This window comes from Schistocerca gregaria, chromosome 2 (assembly GCF_023897955.1).
Source record: "Schistocerca gregaria isolate iqSchGreg1 chromosome 2, iqSchGreg1.2, whole genome shotgun sequence".
NCBI lineage: Eukaryota > Metazoa > Arthropoda > Insecta > Orthoptera > Acrididae > Schistocerca > Schistocerca gregaria.
In genome coordinates this window covers 387,596,657-387,620,814 of record NC_064921.1, presented here as the reverse complement: position 1 = coordinate 387,620,814, position 24,158 = coordinate 387,596,657, and the positions used below count along the sequence as shown (strand labels likewise).

Here is a 24,158-nt window from a genome sequence, read left to right as displayed (position 1 = left end):
AGTATTTTATAGAATAGTAAACAAATCACTTTATACTAAATTTGCTGACTCTCTCTTAATCTATGAGTCTGATATGCTACAAGTATTACCAGTAGCTTTTTGATTCATGGCAAGAACCAAGATATCAATTATGACAACAGATATCTTAGTACAAATTTTACCATTACGCTATGAGGTCAAGACACTAATGTGTTTGATTATATTGTTTATTACAATAGACCTCTTTCAGTGTGATTGCCATCTTCAGGTTATCTCTGGAAGGTAAAAAGTTTGGTATAGTATTTTGATATGAGATATAAACTCAGTGGGTCCAGATGAGTACAAATTTTACTGTTTCTCAGAAATGATTTTCAGAGTATGTTCACTAACAAAATTCAACAGTAGCATTAATTTACATCAAATGCTGACAATATACTCTCCTATTAAAAAAGAGAACTGGTGTGACATGAGATGTTACTTATTTTCAGTAACTGTAAATCACAAACACAAATTTACTACAAAAGAGTTATTCAAAACACACACAACTTACCAACATTTTTGCAAGTGTCTGAAACTTCTAAAAAATATACCTTTCTCAGATAAACATATTACAAAATTTGGGAACTGCTAGCTGTAAATGAGAATACTACAGCTGTAGTTTCTGAAAAGCACAGTTAAGTTTACAATTTGTGACATAATACTACAGTACACAATATAGTTATCACATTCCTGAAAAGCACAGGCTATGTTGACAACTGACCATTCAATACCATACAATCTATCACATAACATGAAAAACATGTTTAAGTTTTGTGTGAAGTTTTTGTACCTAAGTTTTCAAAATGAATTTATGTGATGCACTTGATTTTACTCAATGAGAAAGGAAATGCTGGGAGTCACCTTATATACATAAGTATAAATGTGATAAATGTGCGGGTTTTGCAATGTAGCTAATTTTGTATCTCTCATTGCACTACCATGCTAAAATTGAACCCTGCAACTTCAATGTATCTCACAAAAACAATGTGAAATGTAAAGCACGACAAATGCACATACGCATGGGGGTGACTAACACCAAAGAGAATGGAATTTTGTGCACATTTAAAAGCTTGAATTCTCTCCATATGCAGCATCATTGAAAAAAAGTAACCACATCCTTTAGGCCTCACACTTCATGTTGACCGTCAATACCTGTGGCATTTTAAGCATGTCATTGTAAATTTTGATATTCCATGGTGTTTACTGATTGAGATGGCAATGCAAAGAGTCAGACTACCGGGACATTTTGCAAATGGCTTAGTGTTTCGTTTCTGTATTAGATTTCCAAATAAGAATTGCTTTTGTGCATTCTTGTACAAAAAGTAATGTGTCAATAAATCTAAAGTTACAACTCACCAAGAACACCTACATATGAATATTACTGGGTCATGTGTACCTTCATTTTGCTTCACTTTCATACTCATACATAAATTGCATGGTTTTCTGCATTCCTGATTATGTACATTGTCTGTTACAGCTACCAGTATGGTCCTGATACATATCTGCTTCAGTTGCGTGATGTCGACTTTCCCGTGCGATTGCGAGAATACATGAAAGTTGCAGCAAACAGGGCTCCTGGTTATTCAGCACACTTGACTGAAACTGCTCCATATGACTGGAGGGTCAGTGTCTATAACCTTATAGGTGTGTAAGAAAAAGAGTCCCTTTATATTATTATTTATTAACAATAAAAAAATAAACTTTGTTCACAGACACCTGTAATACGAGAACGGCGTCGTTTCACTGATGTTATGGATGAAGAAATAGATGATGAAAGAAAAGAACGCATAAATAAATATGGCTCAGGGGAAGTGTATTCACTTCGGCGTTTAAGACATGAGCTTGGAACTAGGTTGGATGGGCATGCAGAAGCAGAGGCCATAATTGAATACAAGAGAGAAGGACAGGTAGCTAAAACAAGTACTACCTTTAGCATGTTTTTGCTTAATAATTAGAGATGTTAGTGACTGTTAGCTTAAAAGGGATAGAAAAATATTCCTTGTTCATTGTGTACATATTTGCCATTATCTCTTGCACTAAGTGGTCTGTTCTCTAAAACTCCACATAATTGTATAAAAATCCTTTTTTACCATTTCATCAGGTGGCAAATGCTTCAGATTCATTTTGAAAGTGAAAGGAACTTTTTACCTATCTTTTCTGAAGAACTGCTTTCCTGAAAAATAAATAAATACTTTTTCTACAGAAGATTTGCTTGTATGTTCTCGAGGTTTATATTTAGCAAAATTTTCTTGATCATTTTACCTCCATCCTGATTCCTTCTCCTAACCGACTAACTGCTTTGTGCAAGTTAGAGCTGTAGGTAGAATCTTTCAGCTTCATATATTTTTCTTACAACATTCTCATTATGCCAAGTAACTAAGGAAACATTTATGTCGCTTCAAGTTTTTCCATCTTTTTCTGACTCCCAAGTTTCCCTAAGTTACAGCAACTGAAATACCAACATTACTTACTACTTTTGCCCAGTAGTCCTCATGATATCCTTATTTTCACCTGGAAATAATTCACCAGTAAATAACATTATTGAAAGGATAGATTACTATTACCATAAAGATGACACATTTAGTTGCAGACAAGCGTGACAAGTAGACAGTCTTTTCGTAGTACCTGTCTGCAACTCAACATCTCTTGTGAGTAGCAATCTATCCTGTTAATATTGTTGATATTTGATCCTACACTTTCTATTGTTTGATTTCACCAATTGATAATGTCTTTATGAAGTCATAGGAGTAAGAAAAATAATTCTCTGGTTATTTAAAATGAAGTAGATTGTAGTGGTGAAATATAACGAATGCAAGAAATAAAAGTAACAATGTACCATGTAACTGAGACATTGAGTGGTTGATAAGCACATGCACAAAACTGAATTTCAGTCTTATTTGTGTACCTACCGAACATTCAACACCTCAGCTATACAGAAAGTTGTGATTTTCATTCCTATTATTTGTGTTCCACCTAGGACTTTCCATTGCCATATGTATATTTTACTGGATTTGGTGAGAGATTTACGATAGCCACAGAACAATTTTACTGTATAACGCTTACTAACTTAAGTAGGTATTTTAAAGTAATGGTAATTTTGGTATGTCTTGCAGCCTCCATTCTTCCGAGAAAAACCACAGACTCCTGTGCCAATTCTTGAGGATCAGCCAGCTGAATTATCATGCCTTGTAGTTGGCGATCCAAAACCAGTTGTTCAGTGGTTCAAGTATGTCACCTGCTGGTTATTAATTATTTTCATTGAAAATATTATAAAAATTTTAGTAGTAGTTGTAGAATCATTGTACAATTTGATTTTTATGTTTTGTTACCAGGAATGATCAGGTGGTATTAGAGAGCAACCGTGTTAAGGTGAGAGAAGATGAAGAAGGGCGTTCATTTTTGCGATTAGAACCAGCATTACATATTGACGTGGGAATCTACAAAGTTGTTGCTCGTAACAGAGTAGGACAAGCTATCAGCAGGACACGGTTGGTATTAGATCATAATATTTCTCTGCTGTTGGCACACGTTCGTAATACTGCTTCCTGTACTTGTTGCAGGCTTTTAAAAAAATGTCAAAAAATCTTGTATGTTACACAGTTTTAAATATTCATAGCTTGAGTGTTGGTATCCAACATACTAAGAAATACTAAAAATAAAAATCAGAATGTATAAATATCAAGGCATCATACAAGAAGTCAGGTAAAAGGCCAAAATGATAGTGAATGAGGAGATACAAACTCATAACCATGTGAAAAAACTGAATCGGCGTCAGTAGAAACATGTGCCTGCAAAACAGAAGAAGGCAATGTGTAAGGGATAATGATGAACAAAGTTTCCAGGAAAGTGGTAGAAGTCTAGGGACTTATGGACATTGATCGGAGATATCAACTACATCTAGTATTCTCACACTGTGGAAGGAAATCTGGGAGTCCTGTATTTGGTGCAGATATCGTTGTAACTACTGGGAGAGAATTGTGGAATAAGAGGTGTCCAAAATGGGGTGCTCAGTCATTCTCAAGATGTATCTTGTGTTTGATAGACAGAAGTGCCGACTCCTTTATTAACAACAGATGAAGCTCTAAGAGCATTTCACATGTTGCATGCTGGATGAAACCAGTTAATCACAAACAGACAGTTACCCACAATAACAAAGTGTACCTTGGTATGAGCGTTTGCATTGTAGCTCCATATACAAATGGTTATCTATAACTGCGCGTGTTTTAGTCAACTATATCTTTGTGAGCCAACAGATTAGCCTGTCATTCTGTTCATTATGGCCAACCTAGTAACAGGAAAACATTTCGTGTACTGAGTGATGTACAGAATTATGTCATTAAGAAGATGCACCATCTTGTTACAAATGATATTCTCTGGTTCAGCTTGGGCTAGGAATCACAATTGTAACATACCTAAATGAATCATTCTGCTCACTGTTTCTTCAGTGAAGAGTAACAAATAGTTAACTTTTCATCAGAATATTACATACAGGGTTTTAATTTTGGGGAGCCCATTGCACTGAAATATCTCATTGGGATTTTCTGGTCCAAACCCTTGAAGTTTATTTTACTGTTTATATGTTATAATTGCATAACAATTTTATTTGCTTATACTTTCGCTCATAATCACCATGTATACTATAACATGTAAGCATTTTTACTCGCGTACAAGTACAAATAGATAAATGAAGTAAATTACTAAGCAAATGTGGAAATTTTCTTAAACTGCATCTCAGAGTTAGTAACGTCATCTCTTGTAATGCTTGTATTGAAAGTTTAAAGAGGTAAGAACCTGAAGTTTTTAGTGTGACTGATAACACACAAAACAGAGAAAATTGAGTGTCATGTAGTAATTAAACATTTTCATTTGAAGAATTTAGTAGCTGTGCAAATCAAAACCAAATTAAATCAATTTCATACAAACATTGCTCTGATACTGCAAAATATGTACTTCTGAGTTAATGATCTTAAACATGGGTGCACTATCTCACAAGTTCATGTAATCTCTGTTCTGCTATTAATGACACCATTAAGAGATCAACATGATGTGCTAATAGAAGATCATAAGATGAATGTACGCAGTGTGCTGATATTGTAGACATCACAGTGGAATGAGTTCACTTCATTTAAACAAATTTATTTGAAAGTAAGATATTGCTATGTTCCTGGGATTTGACTCTGCCATATTTTTTTTTAGGAAACACAAAATCAGACTTGTCATTTTGAGAATTCATTTCATTCAAATCTGATGTCTCCAGCAGATCATCACTCATGCCAATACTCGATAAGTGCTCATTGGTTTGATCATGTGATTGTTTTTGAAGAAGAAGAAATTGCACATGAAAAAAACTTGTATATGCTGAGAAATGAAATTACAGGCTTTTCACAAACAGATATTTAGGTGGAGTCTGTAGGATTTTTTGTGCAGTTTGTCAATGTGAATGAAACCTGAGTAGAATAAAGTAGAATAGAATGCAATTTATTCGTATTCAAATGTTTTAAATGTTATTGGTGTAATGGGCTGGATGGGTCACACAGAAGATTTGTGCTCAAAACTGTCTTTAGTGATTTATTTGCTGTACAAACCTAGGAATAATGTAAGCAAAGCCCTATTAGTATATGCACATTTTGCATTTTTTGACTCCCACCTTACCTGTGGAACTCAAACATTGTATTGAAATGGCAAAAAAATGGCTATCAGATGTACACTAATCAGCCAGAACATTATGACCCCTACGTAATAGTCAGTATGTACACCTTTGGCATGGATAACAGTGGTGACATGTCATGGCATAGAAGCAAAGAAGCCTTCGTAGGAGCAAGTGTATCCTCCTTGGCCATCATGGTACACTACATGAGCTCCACTGTATCCATAGATACCCATCAGAATGTTCCCCATAGCACAATGGAACAGCTGCCAGCTTGTCTCCATCCCACAGCACAGTTGTCAAGAAGCTGTTCCCATGCAAGATGATGGATTCGCATCCTCCCATCGACATGATGAAGAAGGTATCAGGATTATTCATCAGACAATGCAACACTCTACCACTGCACCAACGCCCAGTGCCAATGGTCAGGTGCCCATTTCAGTCATAGTTGCTGATGTCATAGTGTTAATATTGGCACACACATGGCTCATTGGCTGTGGAGGCCCATCATTACCCAGCATTAAAGTCTATTGTTAATTCTGCCACAGTTCACAGCCTGTCCTCTTTAACCAGTCTGCCCAGCCTACAATGTCCAACATCTGTAATGATGGGTGGGCACCCGACCCCACAATGTCTGGATGTGGTTCCATCTTGGTTTTGTCACGTGCCGAAGATACTCACCACAGCACTCCTGGAACACCTGACAAGCTGTGCAGTTTCTGAAACACTAAATGCCAAGTCTCACCCTTGATCAGACTCACATACATCACATGCCTTTCCCATTCTACACACGGACATCAAACTCATTGATACTACATGCACCGTGTTTGTGTCTGACTAGCAGTCATTCCTTGCCAGATAACGCTGCCATCACCTGAATGGGTTTACACTGATAGCAGGACAGTGGTCATAATGTTCTGGCTAATCAGTGTACAGCAGCACTTACTCCAAGAGAATCTTGGAATTTATCTTCATTGGAAACACTTAAATCAAAAATAGTGTGTTCAGTTTTATTGTTATTAGTTTGTAAATAATTTGCCTGGAACCAGTTAGTGAACTGGTTCATTATTACATTTACATTACGTTGCAGCTCCTCTAGATCATCAACTTGTGTGATTAGAGTTGTTTCATCTGCATATAATACTACCTGACATGGCAAGGGTAAGACATTTATAGGTACAATTAATGGGAATGGATCTCCTACTGAGCCTATGCAATGCCTTTGTAATGGGTAAGAAGTCTGATCTTTGGTTGTATATAGATACCATCTGCTTTCTGTTGGTTAGGTATGATGCAATAAGGTGACGGGATTTTTTCCAACTCCGTAGTACTGCAGCTTTTTGATAAGTACACTATGGGAGACAATATCAAAAGCTTTCCTCAAATCTAGAAAATTTGTACAGGTTGTTTTCTTAGCCACAAAAGAATCATATACTTTTGTGATGAGAGTCTCAACTGCTTTGACAATGGAAAGATGAGGTCTGAAACCATATTGTGAGGAGCTACGTAGATTATTTTTCTCAAAGAGCTGGTTAATCTGTTTGTGCATACAATATTCTATTATTTTTTATATGATTGGTATGAGTGAACTGGGATGTGGTTATCAGGAGATGTTTCATCTTCTTTCTTATGGATAGATTTTACAATAGTAATTTTAGGCAATTTGGGAAGATTTCTTCATGTAGCATTTGGTTGATGTTTTTAGTTAGTGGCACTATAATGTCTTTCTTTAAATTTTTTTATTACATAACTTGAAAGTTCATAGAAGTCTTCTGCTTTTGGGTTGCTAAGTTTAGCAGTTGCTTCACTAACTTGTCTGTAGGTTACATGAGAGCAGCAGAAGTTGTCATGTTGCTTACTATCTAGAGCTGGAAGCAAAAATTCAGTTTTATTTGCATCTTCAGTGAGTTTGTAATTTGAGTCAGAACTGGTAAAGTGTGCACTCAAGATGTTTGGTTGAATTGGAATGGTGTTGTACATATTTTCAAAGCTTATCTCTGCTTTGATAACTTTCTGTGCTGCTTTACACTTCTTTGTCGAGTTTGTTATGTAACTGTCATTGGGTTACCTCTTGGCTGCTCTAATTTCAGATCAATACTATCTCCTCACTGCTGTGTAAGTCTTCTTCTCAGCTTGATTTGTTGCACTCTGAGGTTTATTACTCTGGTGCTGCCTTATGTATTTTTTTATATTTGGGACAATCTGGGTCAAGGTTTTCTACTAGCAACTCTAGAAATTTCTTCATTGATTCATTAGCAGACACATCATAATTGGGTACTGTATCCCAGTTTATGTGATTAAGATTTGTTTTTAACTGATTCAGTTTATGTTAATTGAGTGGCCTTATTACTCTTCCTAGTTCAGCTGAAGAACTGTCTGGTTTGTTGCTTAGAGGCTGCCTAAGCCACAGTTCTGTGTGATCTGATATATGAAGTTTATAGTACCAAATTCAGTTTTATGTAGCTGAACGTTGCAGATTATATTATCTAAGCGTACATTGAGCCTGATGGGTGTATCGTTTAGACAACAGAAGTTAAGTGATCTTAATGTGTGTAATAGATACTTGTGGTCTTTTACCTAATGTCTATTTTATATCACCAAATATCAGAACTCTGCAATTATTATATTTTAAGAGCATTATTATCAGTTTTTCAATATTTTCTACGAATAATTCTTCATTATTACTTGGGGAGTGGTACACTGATACAGCTATTAGTTCTTGACTTGCTGTCAGTATTGATGAAATTTCAAAAACTGATTCTACACATAGAAAAATTATATGTATCACTTCAGATTCCAAATTATTTGTTTCTCGGATAAAGATTGAAACACCACCATGCTTCAGATTTGTTCTACAGTAATATGTTGCTAATTGGTATCAATAAGGTACACTTAATTAAAGTTCACTATGAATTACCCAGTGTTCATTTACTAGCAAAAAATCACAATTTAGTTCTTCCAACCAGTATTCAATTTCTTCAAGTTTATTTTTCATTGACTCTATTTTAATATGCAAGAAAAACACACTTTTTGTTTTGATGTCTGGCTGGTTGGACACACAATTCTTGACTACTGCCATCTAGCTGCCCCGGTAAAATGCATCAGATGATTTATGCTGCACATCCTTTGTGTGATTCACCATAAAAATTCTGAGGTTTCTTCGTAGTAAAAATGGACATGTTGGTGTTGTCTCAGCTGTGCTGTGAGGGTGCCAGCTTAAGAGAATTGTGCTTTTGCTTACTTGATTCCTGTTGTTGATATTATCATTTATATTTTTAATGATTAGTTTTTTCCCTTGGCTATTAAGGTGTATCCCATGTGCGGTGTGGAATCTGCAGCTGATGTTGCTAACATCCAGGATTTTTACATTTTTGAAATATTTTCATAATGCTGATATTTGTTCATGACAGCATTAATTTCCTTGTTTAACCATGACCACGCTAGTAAGTTGTATTGGTGTGCGATGTTCAGCATGAAACATTTGTGTGCGTCAGCTGTGCTAAGCACTTTTTTAATTCCAGTTTTGCTTTTTGCATTGTGTTTTTGTTTACATCATTTGATCCACCACAGAGCACAACATAAACCTGTGAGGAAGAACTTACTACATCAGTGAACCATGTGTGTTTACATATTTCGGACATAGATGCACCAGGCTTTATGAAGGCACTTGCATTTACTGTGGGTTGTTCACTGAGAAGATGAGTAAATCCACAACCATGACCATCTGCCATTGCACTCATCTAGTCCTGTGTTCACAATTCTTACCACTTTTAGATTGTATACTTGTATGTCTGTTATCCACAACTCACATTTCCTGGAACAGACTTTTGCTGTTTTTGCCATTTTCAGCAAAGACTAGCACCTCAAATTTATTTGAAAGTAAGATATTGTGATGTTCCTGGGATTTTACTCTGCCATATTTTTTTTTTTTTTTTTTTTTTTTTTTTTTTTTTTTTTTTTTTTTTTTTAGGAAACACAAAATCAGACTTGTCATTTTGAGAATTCATTTCATTCAAATCTGATGACACCAGCAGATCATCACTCATGCCAATACTCAATAAGTGCTCGTTGGTTTGATCAAGTGTTTGTTTTTCAAGGTGCAACTGCATTTGAATGTCTTTAATTATTTCACTTCTCCATTCTAAGTCTAGTTTGCACAATTGTGACTTCCATGGTGCACAAAGCACATAGCCAGGTTGTTGTTTCTTCCAGGTATTTAAGGTTGACTCCTGCACATTTTTCATGCAGCCAAACGCTGCACTGTGAACACTTCAATCTTTTCATCATCTTTTTTTGCAATTCCTACACTTATTATTATGTAAAACATCATTTGCATCACACATATTTAGTTTTCCATTTTGATGGGTGCCATCATGTCACGCGAAAGTTCAAACACAAACAGTAATCAAAATCATGGGCAAAGATGATTTGAGAGTTCACCAAAGAACAGTTTCATTTGTTGGAAACTCATGGTCACTGTTTTGCCAGATACTCTGGGTATAAACCTCAAAGATTACTTGGACAAAATGATAACTGGTCTGTGTTGCTGGCCATAATTAATAGTTTTATTTGGAAGTAGGGTGCAAAATGTCAAGTAGTAGTACAAGAAAAGCTTTCTTTCATGAAGAAGATATCCTAAACAACACATCATCATTGATAATTGTAACAGCGTATCCACTGAAATTTAGTTTGATCTATCATTCACCTTCTTCTCATAATACACAGTTATTCTGTATGTCATGCTTGCTGGAAAGAAATTTACTTCATAGGAGAAGGAACTGACACTAGAACAGAGAGTATTTGCAGAATTTGACAAATTCTGTTTCTGGAATAGATGAAAAAAGTAGCTTTCGTGGATATGGTGTCTGTTCCTTCGGACATGTCAGGAAGAACAGACACCATATCCACATAAGTATATAGTTCTGGTGATACCGGGCATGACCTTCTTCTTCTGTGCGGATGCACACATATTCCCCGAACTCTTACGGGACTTGGAAGAATGTCTTCCACGAGTAATGAGTGTGTGGACATACAAGGTGAGAATGTGAGTCTCGCAGGAGTCGTGCATGAGATAGTCCCTGCAGTTGCACTATGATCTGTGCCTCCGTGGCTCAGATGAATAGGGCATCTGCCATTTAAGCAGGAGATCCCGGGTTCGAGTCCCGGTCGGGGCACTCATTTTCACCTGTCCTGTTGTTCTATATCAAAGCTTGTGCGCAGCTGATGGTATTAATATAATTCTAATTTTGTTCTAGACGGCTGCAGGTCATCACATAAGTATATAGTTGTGGCAATACCGGCCATGACCTTCTTCTGTGCGGATGCACACAAATTCCCCAAACTCTTACAGGACTTCGAAGAATGTCTTCCATGAGTAATGAGTGTGTTGGGGTGTGACACTAAAAATGTAGTGTGTGGACATACAAGGTGAGAACGTGAGTCTCGCGGGAGGTGTGCGCGAGATAGTTCCTGCAGTCGCACTATCCTCTGTGCCCTCGGTGGCTTAGATGGATAGAGCGTCTGCCATGTAAGCAGGAGATCCCGGGTTCGAGTCCCGGTCAGGGCACACATTTTCACCTGTCCTTGTTGATCTATATCAATGCCCATGCGCAGCTGATGGTATTAATATAATTCTATTTTCGAAAAAAGTATCATCTCACTTCGGCGATTGGAAAGTCATCAAAGGAACCTGCCGGAAAAATAAACTATTTTAAGCATCTTTTTACTTCAGTTATCCATTTATTTTCATAAGCAAACCTGTCCATGATACAGGAGTAATATAAAAGGATACTTGAGTAAATGCAGAAAATGCTTGGTGATATGTACTTGTAGTGACACGTGAATGTAAATTGACACACAGGTTTAGATACACATTTATATAAGGTAACTATCTGATACAAACAATTAACTCATTGGAAAACTATTAAAATGAATTCAATATAGATTAATGAGAGACTGGCACCAACACTCCAATTTAAACAGAGGTGCTGAAAAAATGTGACAACTGTTGCATATATATAAGAATTATGTAACCACTAGAACAAAAAACCAGTCCTTTGATTATTCAAACTGATTCTTTAATAACACAAGAAAACATGAATCAGTAAGGAAAAATAAAAAATGGGACCATCTGGTATAACAATAAGATTACCATAAGCATTAAGCAACAGTAAGAAATTTGTTTGCACTCCATATACAAATACAAGATTTGTTTTGAATTGTGGGCACACCCTACAGCCAGTGCCACAACTTTCTGGGCTTCTCCCCTTAGGATCAAGCAGACTGGATGCATCAGCATCGCTTGTTAAAGCGAATCTGCAGAGCAGTCATGGGCACCCACATAGCACCCTCCTATGCCAACTTTTTAATGGGGTCATTTAGAGAAAACCTTCCTAGCCTACCAAAACCCAAAACCCCTTGTCTGGTTGAGGTTCATTAATGATAACTTCATGATGTTGACTCATGGACAATCTGTCTGCACTGCTTCACAACCCAACACCTTCTCTCTCATTCGCTTCACATGGTCTTCCTCAACCCAATGTGTCACCTTCCTGGACATTGACCTCCAGCTCTCTGATGGTTCCATCCATACATCTATCCACATTTAAATCCACTAACTAACAACAGTACCTGTATCATGAAACTGTAATCTCTTCAGTGCTGAAAAAAAAATCCCCCCCATTCAGATTAGCCACCTCTGGATGACGTATTTGCAGTGACAGAAATTCCCTTGCCCAGTATGCTGAAGGTTTTATGAGGGCCTTCACAGACAGGCATAACCCCACAATTCCTCATGCAACCCCCAAGAGTGAGCCACAAAGGAGCAACCCCTCATCATCCTGGACTGAAATGAGTGAACCATATTCTTTGCTGGGGATTTGGTTATCTATCATCATGCCCTGATATGAGGGACTTACTACCCGACATCCTAGTCCATCCCTGAATCACACCTACTCCCAACCCATTGCCACAGGAGACATATCCTTGTCAAAGACTCAGGTGCAAGGCCTGCCAAATCGACCCACACAGCACTTCCATACTCCAGTCCCGTCACAGGCTTATCCTACTCCATGAGAGGCAGGGCCACCTATGAAAGCAGTCATGTCATATATCCCCTCTGCTGCAATCACTACACAGCTTTGTATGTCAGCATAATAACTGACATGCTGCCTACCAGAATGAGAGGTCACCACCAAACTATGGACAAGAATAAGTAGACCACCTGGTGGCATAACATGCAGCTGAGCACAAATATGCTTGATTTCAGTGTCTCTTTCACAACCTAGGCCATCTGGTGCCTTCCCTTCACCACCATATTTTCTGAACTACACAGATGGGAATTATCCCTGCAACACATTCTTTGCTCCCACAACCCTCCTGGTCTCAGTCTCCATTAACCAACTGTGCCACACTCTCCACATAACAGTTTCACCTTCCTCTGTCCTGGCACCCCCTCCCAATTCATGTCTCCATGTTACATTCATCATGTTCTGCTCCTGACTGTCTCAGACATCCATGTATCACATGCCTAGCCTGTGCGCCTGCCACCTCTCCCTTCTACATTTGCATCCAGCAAATCAGCTATCTCTCTCTGAACTGCTAGCTTCCCACCCCCAACCTCTCTTCTTTCCTCCTGCCTGTCACTACCTCTACACACCTCACCCCATAAAATCCACCTTATCCCAACCTACCCTAGTCCACATTTGTACTCTATCTCAAGAAAAGGTTCATCCCAACAACTAGCAGGTTTTCTTTCTTTTTTGTGTTTGCTTGTCAGTGATTCAGCACTTGTGCTTTTTGGTAAGTGGTCTACTTTACTCTTAAAGTATTTACATTCTATCACATCTTTCCTACTGTAAAGAACTTACAGTACACTGTATTAAATTGCTCTGTCCTCAACTAAAATTCTTTTATTTGTTTCATATGACCAGCTACTTCCTATCCTTCTTTGTTTTACTCTACAACTATTTCCTTGCATCCCATGTCCACCACAATTAGTAACAGACAGCGCATCTCAGAAACCCAGTGGTAAAGAAAACAAGCATCTTTATGTATCATAAATTAAAGCCATCTACCACAGTTTCAGTCTGTATGTTCAGGCTAATTTCAGGAACTACTGTGGGGATTTTCATGTAGTTTTTTCTAGTTGGTAGACTGATTCACGATGAAAGTTTGTGTGTGTAATTTTTATTGCTAAGTAATGATGAGGATATAATATTGGTATTGTTACATTTTCCATATGTAATTGGCACTTGTAGTGACATCTTGTGGTAATGATGAGAGCTATGAGCTGGTCAGCTACAAATGGTATCTGTCAGGAAAAATAGTAAACAGTTGTCATAAATTCAGAGAGCAGTGAAGCTTGATGAGTATGTGTCAGGCCTGGTGGTCTATCAGAAAAGCACATGCCTGGAAATTGAAAGTTTTAGGACCATGGTTTTTAGTCTGTCTTTTAACTTGCATTCATCTTTCAATGATGTGAAGATTGCCAGAAGCAGTACATGGTTCCTATTCCTTGTTAAACTGTAGGTCCCCCTTCCCTGGTTGGATAACTGGGGCAGGTTGCTGATGTGGCATTCCATTGAAAGACTTGCTGCAGGCCATCGTGCCACAAAGTTCCCCATGGCATTTTTTTGTCTGTACATTCAGGCTAACCTCAGAAACTACTGTAGGGATTCTGATACGTTTTTCACTAATATGTAAATTCACAAGGAAGGGTTGTGCATGTAATTTATTATTGCAATGCTGGACACGTTGTCCAGCATAGACGCTTGATTCACCTGGAACACACATGCATTGCAGGCATGTAAGAGTAAAAGACAAAGAAATACAACTTAATGCAGTAGATAGTATAATTAAGTGCACATGTTACTAAAGCCAACAATGTATACAATCATGATGACATTTTTCATATAAACTGTTAATTTATTATTGCAGAATTGTTCTGGCGAGCGTACCATCCTCTCCAGATTCTCCAGAAGCATCAGAAGTATCTGACACAGAGGTATTGCTGAGGTGGAAACAGCCAAAAGATGATGGAAATTCTGCTGTTTTATGTTACAGCCTACAGTACAAAGAAGCAGGTGAGAGGACCATACTCCACAAATTCATCACAAAAGTATAAAAGATGGAAATCATCAAATACGAATGTGAAACAAATATAAATGGGATTTTTGTTCCTGAGCATCAACAGTTGGTAGGGCTCGACATTTGCTTCTAGTATTGTTGGGTGGGCCTGTTAGAAGTGGGGAGAACCAGCTGTTACATACGTCCATCAGCTTCATCAGAAACCCTCACAATGTTGGAGCAACAGGTGCACCTCTCCACTATGCAATGCATAATTATAAAATGTCCTGCTCATGAAGGAGTTGAAGCCATGGAAATTTTCCAGAGATTTCCTACACAGTTCGGTGACCATACATTGTCAAGGCTGAGAATGTGTGGAAAATCAGCAGTACGATCACCGTACTGAGACTAGCATTACAGACAAAAACATTGGTGTGGTTCGAGATATTCTTGAAGGTGATCAATGGGTGAGAAGATCAGACATTGCAGAACATGTCAGTGCAAGTTATGGAAGCTGTCATGTGATTATCACAAATGAACTGCAGTTCCCTAAAATGTGTTCCAGATGGATTCAACTTGATCATCCTCCTTACACCCTGGACCTATCTCACTGCGATTTCCATTTGTTTGGTTCACTTAGAGAAGCTCTAGGAGGGCACTGATTTGAAGATGATGAGGGCATTGAGGAATTCTTGCACAGCTGGCTCTTGGTGCAACCAGCTTCATTCTATGATGCTGTGATAGAAAACCTTCCTTCTCATAGAGAAAATGTGTTTTTAAAATGAGGCACTACATCAAAAAATAAATTGTAACTGCCTTTTGTTCTACAATACGTTTTTAATAAGATCCCATTTATATTTGATTCATCTTTATACTAATCAAATTTCTATCCATAAGTTGATAAGCAATTGAGGGAAAAGAGATTTGTGTCAGAATGACAAGTAAAGGGATCTTACACAACCCAGAACTGAAAAGACTTCTGTAAATTGATTTACAAAACCAAATATATATTATTTTATGTGTGACATGGGCAATCTAATTTATTTTTGCTTTCCTTCGTGCAATTTCTGTGAGTATTTCTAGAACTGAGATATTCTGTCTTTCCTCAAACACTGCCATCTTGCTCTGCTATGATAAAAGTATATGCCACACAGAGAGGATCTGATGTTGTGCTTTCATGTATTTCCTTTTGTTTTCATAAATCATTCAGAGAGTGCAAGTGAACTCCTTTGCCCAAATGCAAAGCCCACTTCCTTACCAAGTCTTTTCAAGCACACTTTTGGATCAAAAGTCTGAAGTAAAACATAAAGTCTGAAGTAAAAATGATTAAAGCAATCTTCATGTTCATACACAGTCTGATCAGGAATTTTCTAGAATAGGTGAATAAAATGCAGATGTAAGTCTTCAAAAACTTTTATTCATTCAACTTTGCTATTCGTTTGACATTTTGTGGATTCATCATATTTACATTTCAATAAAATTTGCACACACCTTCATCCATAACTGTCTCTGTTCATTGGTGAGGAAATGTTGTTCACATTTTTCACATATATACTTTGCTTCCCTAGGACGTCAAGAAAAATGGCGTTAACAAGGGTTTTCTTAATGTTGTACTGATTTCCTATTATGTGAAATGCCACATTTTAGTCCTGCCAAGTAAGATCCTGCACATTTCAGAAGTGTTCTTGTTCTTTGTGGGTTGATGACCACTCCTTAGGCCAATATGAACAGCTGTGGTCCCTCACAAAATTATTTTTACACCACAACAAACAGTCATCACTATTTTCCTCTTCATCATTTCAAACATTTCCAAAACACTTCTCCCATATTAGAGCAAAACATAGTACCTACACACTGTTCCATTCTCTGACAGTGATAGGTGTGGCAACAACAAGAAACAGATTGAAGAATAGACACCAGAGAAAATGACAATCACTTAGAAAGGAATAATGTATAGCACATTTGAGTGTAATAGATAGTGCTTGCAGTTTTTAACTGAAAGATCATTCTGGGAACATTCCAGTATACACTACTCAAATCCCACACCTACAAAAATTCTCTGAGATGCTCACCATTCACAGTATATAATTTTCTGTTTAATTTTGAACTACCTCTTTACTGCAGTTTTAAAAGCCATCACTAGATTGGCCCAGAAGTGTGAATGTTCATGTGTAAGCATTTTTAGTTATTTCCTGAAATAGTAATATAACATTGCTTCCTTTTAATAACAGTTTTGTTTGTTTTTGTTAGTTGTATGTAATATTGTAGACTAAAAATAAGAAGAGTCCATTTAGTTCATAAAATATTTAAGAAGACAAGATGACCCAAAAGACTATTAACATTTGAAAATGCACTAATTCATGGAATAATGTAAGTAGAGAGGTGAAAATTGACACACAAGCCTGAAATGACATGAAGTTTTATTGAAATCAAAATGACTGCAAAAACTGGCCAACAGATGGTGCTGGACAGTAACACATTGGTGATGCCACATAAGAATTATGCATAAAATGAGCTGTAGTGAGAGTCAAATGTGCGAGCAAAATCATCACAAGTTGACTTTACCACAAAAGTCATTATCAGTGAAGCTTTACTATAAGAATAGAGAATCCACTAGTGCAGCTTTAGGATCCCATCACCATAAGAAAGGTACTTTAACGGCTAAAGGTCCTGTGACAAGTGTCACTGTGAAGAAAATGATGATGAAATTTGAAGTTAAGGTTTGATAACGTAATTGGCCTCATAGTGGGTAATCAGACACAAGTGCTCCTGCTGCTTGGATAGAAATGGAGACATAATCAGGTTCATCTCCATATAGTGAAGATGCCCATTGCACCAGCATTCCAGGCACTACCATTTGGAGAGTATAAGGTAACTGGTAGTCACCAATTTTATGATACACAACATTTGGGGTGTGGGCACTTCAAAAAATGGGGGAAAATAACAATTGGTTGACTAACATAATGTGGACCAATAAAGACCATTTCACATGCCTATGATCTGTCAACAGCCACAACTGCTGAATTTTGGCTACCAAGAATCCTAGAACCTTCATGGAAACCACCATTGCATGACAAGAAAGTCATGGTGTGGTGTGGACTTAACACATCATTCATTATTGGACACTTTTTCTCTAAGGAAATGTAGGGTGCTCCTTTTCAAAATATCAGTGTGACAGAAGCAAAATACATGGCAAGATACAGAATTGCATCATTCCTAACCTGGCTGATGAGCATCTCCTGGAAGGTACAAATTTTATGCAGGATGGCACTCCACCCCATATTGCTACACATATGAAAGATCTCTTGTGCACATGTTTGGTGAGGATCATGTGCTGAGCTGCCACTTCCATCATGCTTGGCCTCCCACATCCACAGATCACACTCCATTTGATTGTGGACTTACCCTGAAGTCACAAGTATACGATGATCATTTGACATCATTAGGTATGATAAAAGGCAACATAAGAAGACAATTTCTCACCATACCTACTGATATGCTACACAGAGCTGTTCACAACACTGTCCCACATCATCTTTGCTAAAAATCAGTTGTTAGGCTAATTATAGCTTTTGTATCATATGAAGTGCCATCTGTTGATCATTTTTTAACTTTTTTTTTTCTTTCAACAAAACCCCATATCAATTTTTATCGCTCTGCTTACATTATACCATGAAGCATCAAATTTTCAAATGTTAACAAACTTTTGGGTCACACAGTATGTTATTGAGACATGACTGTTTGACATGTTTCATACAGTAGATTTTTTTAAAAATATTTTTTATGCTGTTGCTTATGGGAAATAGTTTCATATCAAAAAGTTTATGGCATGTGTTGCTTCACATAGTATATTCAATTCTTACCTTGTTCCCAAAAGCATTTTATTCCTTGTAAGCTCTCTCATGTATGTTCATAGCTTTTCATGGCTGAAATCAGTTTCCATAAAATTCTTGTAGGTTGTATTCTGTGACATTATGTAAAATGAGACTCTATCTTTCTACCACTATTGCAACTAGCCTTCATCACGATATATAATACTACTAAAGAAATGAAACTTTCAGCTCTAATGTACTATCTTCACCTGTAACCCTATCTAATTTCTTAAAAGAAATGTGGATAAGAGTAATCACATAAATGAATGTCACAAGTGGAGATGAAGGAAGCTGATTGTTTTATTGTGTCTAAGATGAGAAAGATTTTTATTGGCCCATCAAGAGCAATTGCTTTCATGATGTGTAGATGATGCCATGGAGTTTGATTACAATTAGGATGTGTCAATGTGTTGTGTGCCTTCCATAGAAGTGTTTACAGCCACATTTGTTGGGGCACTCTCACGAATATAGTCTGCCCTTATGGTGGCTAAAGGTATAGTGGCTACCACTGGCAGCAAAGATGAAGAAAGCTTGTAACCATCTTTGCAGTTCATGTTTGAGGGTCACTTAACTATCTCAATCACTTCCTATATCTTTCAATCAAAAAATGAATTTTATTTGTGCTTCTTTTAAATGGGCAAGAGTGGCAACAGTATATGAGAGTTACTTGCCTCAGTAGTATACTTACAATAGTGGCCAAAGCTGTTCATAATTTTACAATATGACACAGACAACCTATCAGAAGAATTTTATGGAAAATGTTTTGTCATTTTTTTTATCTTCTATACACAAGATGTTTTATATGTTTTCATAAGTGTATTCTTTTACAGATAATGTTGAGTGGCTGGATGTTGCAAACAACATTGATCATGAATTTTTCCTTGTGCATGACTTAAAACCAACAACAAATTATCAATTTAGGCTCTCTGCTCGAAATCGCATTGGTTGGAGTGAAAAGGGCATTCCTACAGAGCTAATTAAAACAAAGGAATCAGGTAAATGCAGTGTAAACAGTATTAGAAAAATTAAGGCAACAAATGCCGTACAAACATGTGACACTGCGTGGTTAAAATACAATTCTCTTTTAGAGGCCACGTGGTTAATAAATACAACTGCAATGTTTATCCTAAAAAAGAAGAGAATGTATTCTTTCTGCACATGTTATTGCAGTAGTTAATAAATGTCAGCGATGTTCAGAATATTATACTGGGTGTGGCCTTTACATAAAAGGGTTTTTGTTCTCTCTCTCTCTCTCTCTCTCTCTCTCTCTCTCTCTCTCTCTCTCTCTCTAATAAACTGTGCAGATAATAGTGCACCAAAATTAATCTTGTCACATTGACCTTTTGTCTTTCACAGGCAAGTGCCCTACCATCTCGGTCTGGCGCACAGTTTTAATCTGCCAGGAAGTTTCATATCTGTGCACACTCCACACAATTTCAGTCTAGAAACATCCCCCAAGCTGCAGCAAAGCTATGTCTCCATAATATTCTTTCTTCCAGGAGTGCTAGTTCTGCAGGTTTTGCAGGAGAGCTTCTTTGAAGTTTGAAAGGTAGGAGACGCGGTACTGGTGGATGTAAAGTTGTGAGGATTGGTTGTGAGTCATGTTTGGGTAGCTCAGATGGTAGAGCACCTGCTGGCAAAAGGCAAAAGTTCCTGAGTTCGAGTCTTGGTCCGGCAAACAGTTTTAATCTGCCAGGGAGTGTCTTTAATATTGTAGTGTATTTGTATTTGCTACAGAAGCTTACAATAGTTTACAATCATGTGAACCATTGTTTTTATTGGTAAATGTTTACATCATCACAAAAGTTTATTTATGAACCTGAACTATCTCAAATCTCCCCAAGAATAGAATCTTCCACATGGAATTCAAGGGCCAGAGAAGCAGATGAAGGAAGTGTGCTAGCACCATTTTTGTTTAGCACCCATACTAATTTGTCACTGCACAAGGCAGGAAATTCGAAACAGTAGAACCTTTTACACCTGCTACACGTATTGTGACGAGAATCAATTCAAACTGAACCCACTAAAGTGCGAGCTAATGTGTTCATTTGAGGACCTGGGAGGGCATAAAATAGTTTAAAAATCTACTTAGAAGATAACACAGGAACACTGTGCAATTCCAAAATACCTGGGGTTTACACTGGACTGTGCCTTGTGTTTTAAGCAGCATTGTCCAGATACAAATTTTAAAGTATCTGCTAAAAATAATGTTGAGTGCAAGTCAATCGAAACAAGCTGGAGAGCACAAACAGAAACTGTAAGGACTTCTTCACTAATTTTATTCTACTCTACAAGTGAATACAAATGCCCTGTATGGTACAGATCCCACCATACCAAAATTGTAGGAGTGACTAATAATCAGGTATGTTGCAACAGTAAAGGTTGTCTGCAGTCCACTCCTACAGGAAAGCTTCATTGTTACTCTAGACCCATACTTTCTGATATTTGAAGAGAAATAGTAGCCAGTAAAAGAAGAATAAGCAATTTCAGAAGCTCATCTTCTGTTTAGCTGCTAGCAAGCACATTCACAACTGAAGCTGAGCAACAGTTTCCTCAAGACAACTGAGGAAACTCGTAGCATCACCATAGGAAATGAGATTACAAATGTAGAATGCTGAAACACAACACCTGAAAACATGAATTATATCTTAAGAAAAATGGATTGCTTGGAAGTCAGTCAAACAACTCAATTTTGGAGCCACTGGAACAGAACTAATTTCCAGAGAAGGCATTTCTGTCTAGAGATTGTGAATGTGGGGCTGACCAGTGTTTTGTATCCATGTTGTTGTTTGCTTCTGGCACAATATGTAAATAAGAAACAGAGGTAATACTGTGTAAGAAAGAGGAACATAAATCACTTTTACTAAAATATATTACAGGTGTGAACAAAGAATATGGTTTAAATATCTAAAAATCATTAGTATTTGCAAGATGTGTAGGATGATCTTAGAACAAATGATCATTAGTGTTCTATATGTACTGTTGCTTAAGAGTGTGTTAAAAAGGAGAAACAAAGCCACAGCTCAATACTAAAGTATTCTATTAAATATAGTTATAGATGATACTTTTTTATCGAAAAGCTGTCAGTTGAAAATATTTTTTGTTTTGACTTTCCTGTGCCGTGAAATCCCTTATTTCTTATGACACACAATGATCTTCAAAATTGCAATCTGTATTTCACATTTATTTATTGGTCCAAGACTTCTCATGCCTTGACTTTGCTTGATATCTGACACCATTCATTATGACAACAAACCTTAATAATGGAAAAGGTTTTTTAACTTCATTATTTCTAAATTACAACTGGGTCATAATGAAATGTTAAAGGTACTCTTCATCACATTGATATTTGAGGCATATTGCAGTTTATATAGTGTCGTGCATTAATTTGTTTCAAATAAATAAAATACAAACACACATTATTCTAAGACAAAACAAAACAGCATATGTATGGAATGGAAAATTATGTGTTGGCAGTGTAGTAAATCCCAACAGTGAGAAACAAATAACAATGTGACATGCAAAATTCAGGCACCAAAGATAAAAATGTTGTTTGCTACTATATGTTTTGTGTGAAATTAGGCATCAAAAACAGAATTGAGGTAGACAATTAGACATCATTTAGTGTTAATCATATCTGACTTTTATAATAAGCTAATACACTCATCTGAATGAAGTGTCACAATTTGCTGCTGTATCAGTGTTGACTGTACAGCAGGTCTACAAGGAATGGTGTGCTTTTTGCAGCCATGTAACATGGCAGGAGAACAATGTTTGCGTAAAGGTCCTAACCAACAGGGACCAGAGACAAGTGTCATAGAGTGCCAATAACAGTCAGTTTCAAACCACACAAGAATTGCTGCAGACAGTGAATGATGGCCCATCTCATCCAGCTTCCGAGCTAACATGTGGATGAGAACTGCTTATAATAGACTTTTGGATCTGGGAACATTGCAAAAGGCCTTTACTCACAGTGGCATATAAAGTGGCAGATCTTCAGTGCATCAAACAACACGATCTGGGCAGTAGTTGACTGTAGGCATGTAGTGTGCAGTTACATCTTCCTTTAAAATGACACAGCAAGGCATCCAGTGAACTGATGGCCCTGTGGGGTATTTAAACTGCAGCACTTGGAGAGTGCAGTTCTGGCTAGAATCAGTTGTGTATGTTTTGGAGATGAGTTTTGTAACATGACATAGGCCCATTCATTCATGTTATCGTGAACATGAACCAGGAAGTATATTTAACTATTTTTGGCAATCAGATTTTGTCCTTTATTCTGAATCTTCTTTTGGGGTATACTGTGGGAACTCCCATCTTCTAAGATGACAACAGTCATATCCACAGGGCAGCATGCATACATTCCTGATTTGATGAACACACAGGCAACATATTCCAACTTGACTGACACACTAATTTACCTGAATTTAATCCCATAGAAAATACATGGAACTATTTGGACCATCAGGTGAAATTTAGCCATAAACATCCCCTACTTAGCACTGCTGGAAGTAGTCATTGATGGGTGGGTGCAGCTGGATTTGGCATAAGTAAAAAACAGTTGTGGACTCTTTTTCCTCACCAAACTGCGGCCAGTATAAAGGCCAGAGGTGGTGCCTCATGGTATTAGTGTTATGTCTCCTGCAGATGACTAAATTTTTGTTTGGTATGTTTATACAAAATGACAATATTTAAGTTAGTATTTGTTAAATTGTAACGTAATTCAGTAGGTTTCTAGGCAGCTCATTTGCTTCTTCATGTTCGCCACAGAGAAAAAAGTGGGCAAGAAAACACTAATGCTACACTTGAGGCAATAAAAGTGATCTGTTGCGTGTGAACATTATTCTAATTTCATATGTATATATTTCAAAGGTGCAGAGGTGTTAAGTTGATCGACACCTGCACTGTCAAAGCTTCCATGTGGGAGCCACTGTAACATAGTTATTGCAAAGCTGTATATTTGAACTTTCTGCTTTAATAATCTGTCCAGGCATCAGTTAATTTTACCTATTAATTGTCAGACTTTATCAAAAAAGAGCTCTGTAATAATGATAGTTATTGTCACTAGCCAAACATTAAAGAAATTTCTATATTCTTCAACCATTAGCTTAGTATCTCTCAATCTCCCAGTTTATCAAGTTGGTATGATGTGGATTTTGAAATAAAAAAGGATGTTACTGTGACTACTAATGTGATAAATACTTATATTGACAACAAGTGTTAATTTCCTAATCCATTGCAGGGTCACCAAAGGTTCAAGTCACACGTGCAATGAAGCACCTTCAGCAAATCACAGAATCAGGACAGGCCATCACAATTGAAGATTCTAAGCCAAAACTTGACTACTCAATAGAAAAGACTCCTGTCGAATGGACCACTGAGGGATCACTGACTGAGAAATACAGTTTTGTCTCAGAACTTGCCCGGTAAGAAAGCAAGGGCATGCCTTTTTTTCCCCCCCATCTGTGGTGAACAGAGCATGAAATTACAACTGAAAGAAAATTGATGGTTGTTAAATGATTTGATGAGTACTGGCATGTTTTCATTCTCTATAG

General features: G+C 37.2%; 1 protein-coding gene and 1 non-coding gene across 3 annotated transcripts in view; both read left to right on the top strand.

Moving 5' to 3' along the window:
* LOC126321023 (obscurin) overlaps window positions 1-24,158 on the top strand; it is a 790,459-nt gene that overhangs the window by 747,981 nt on the left and 18,320 nt on the right. For both annotated transcript variants that reach the window (XM_049994141.1, XM_049994140.1), the window contains 7 exons: window positions 1,496-1,640; window positions 1,731-1,925; window positions 3,132-3,244; window positions 3,351-3,506; window positions 14,603-14,748; window positions 19,434-19,598; window positions 23,846-24,029. In XM_049994141.1, the coding sequence (XP_049850098.1) occupies window positions 1,496-1,640; window positions 1,731-1,925; window positions 3,132-3,244; window positions 3,351-3,506; window positions 14,603-14,748; window positions 19,434-19,598; window positions 23,846-24,029 (1,104 nt within the window). The remainder of the gene's footprint in view (window positions 1-1,495; window positions 1,641-1,730; window positions 1,926-3,131; window positions 3,245-3,350; window positions 3,507-14,602; window positions 14,749-19,433; window positions 19,599-23,845; window positions 24,030-24,158) is intronic.
* Window positions 11,157-11,231, top strand: Trnat-ugu (transfer RNA threonine (anticodon UGU)). Its single transcript has one exon. It is a non-coding gene; the product is annotated as a tRNA-Thr (tRNA).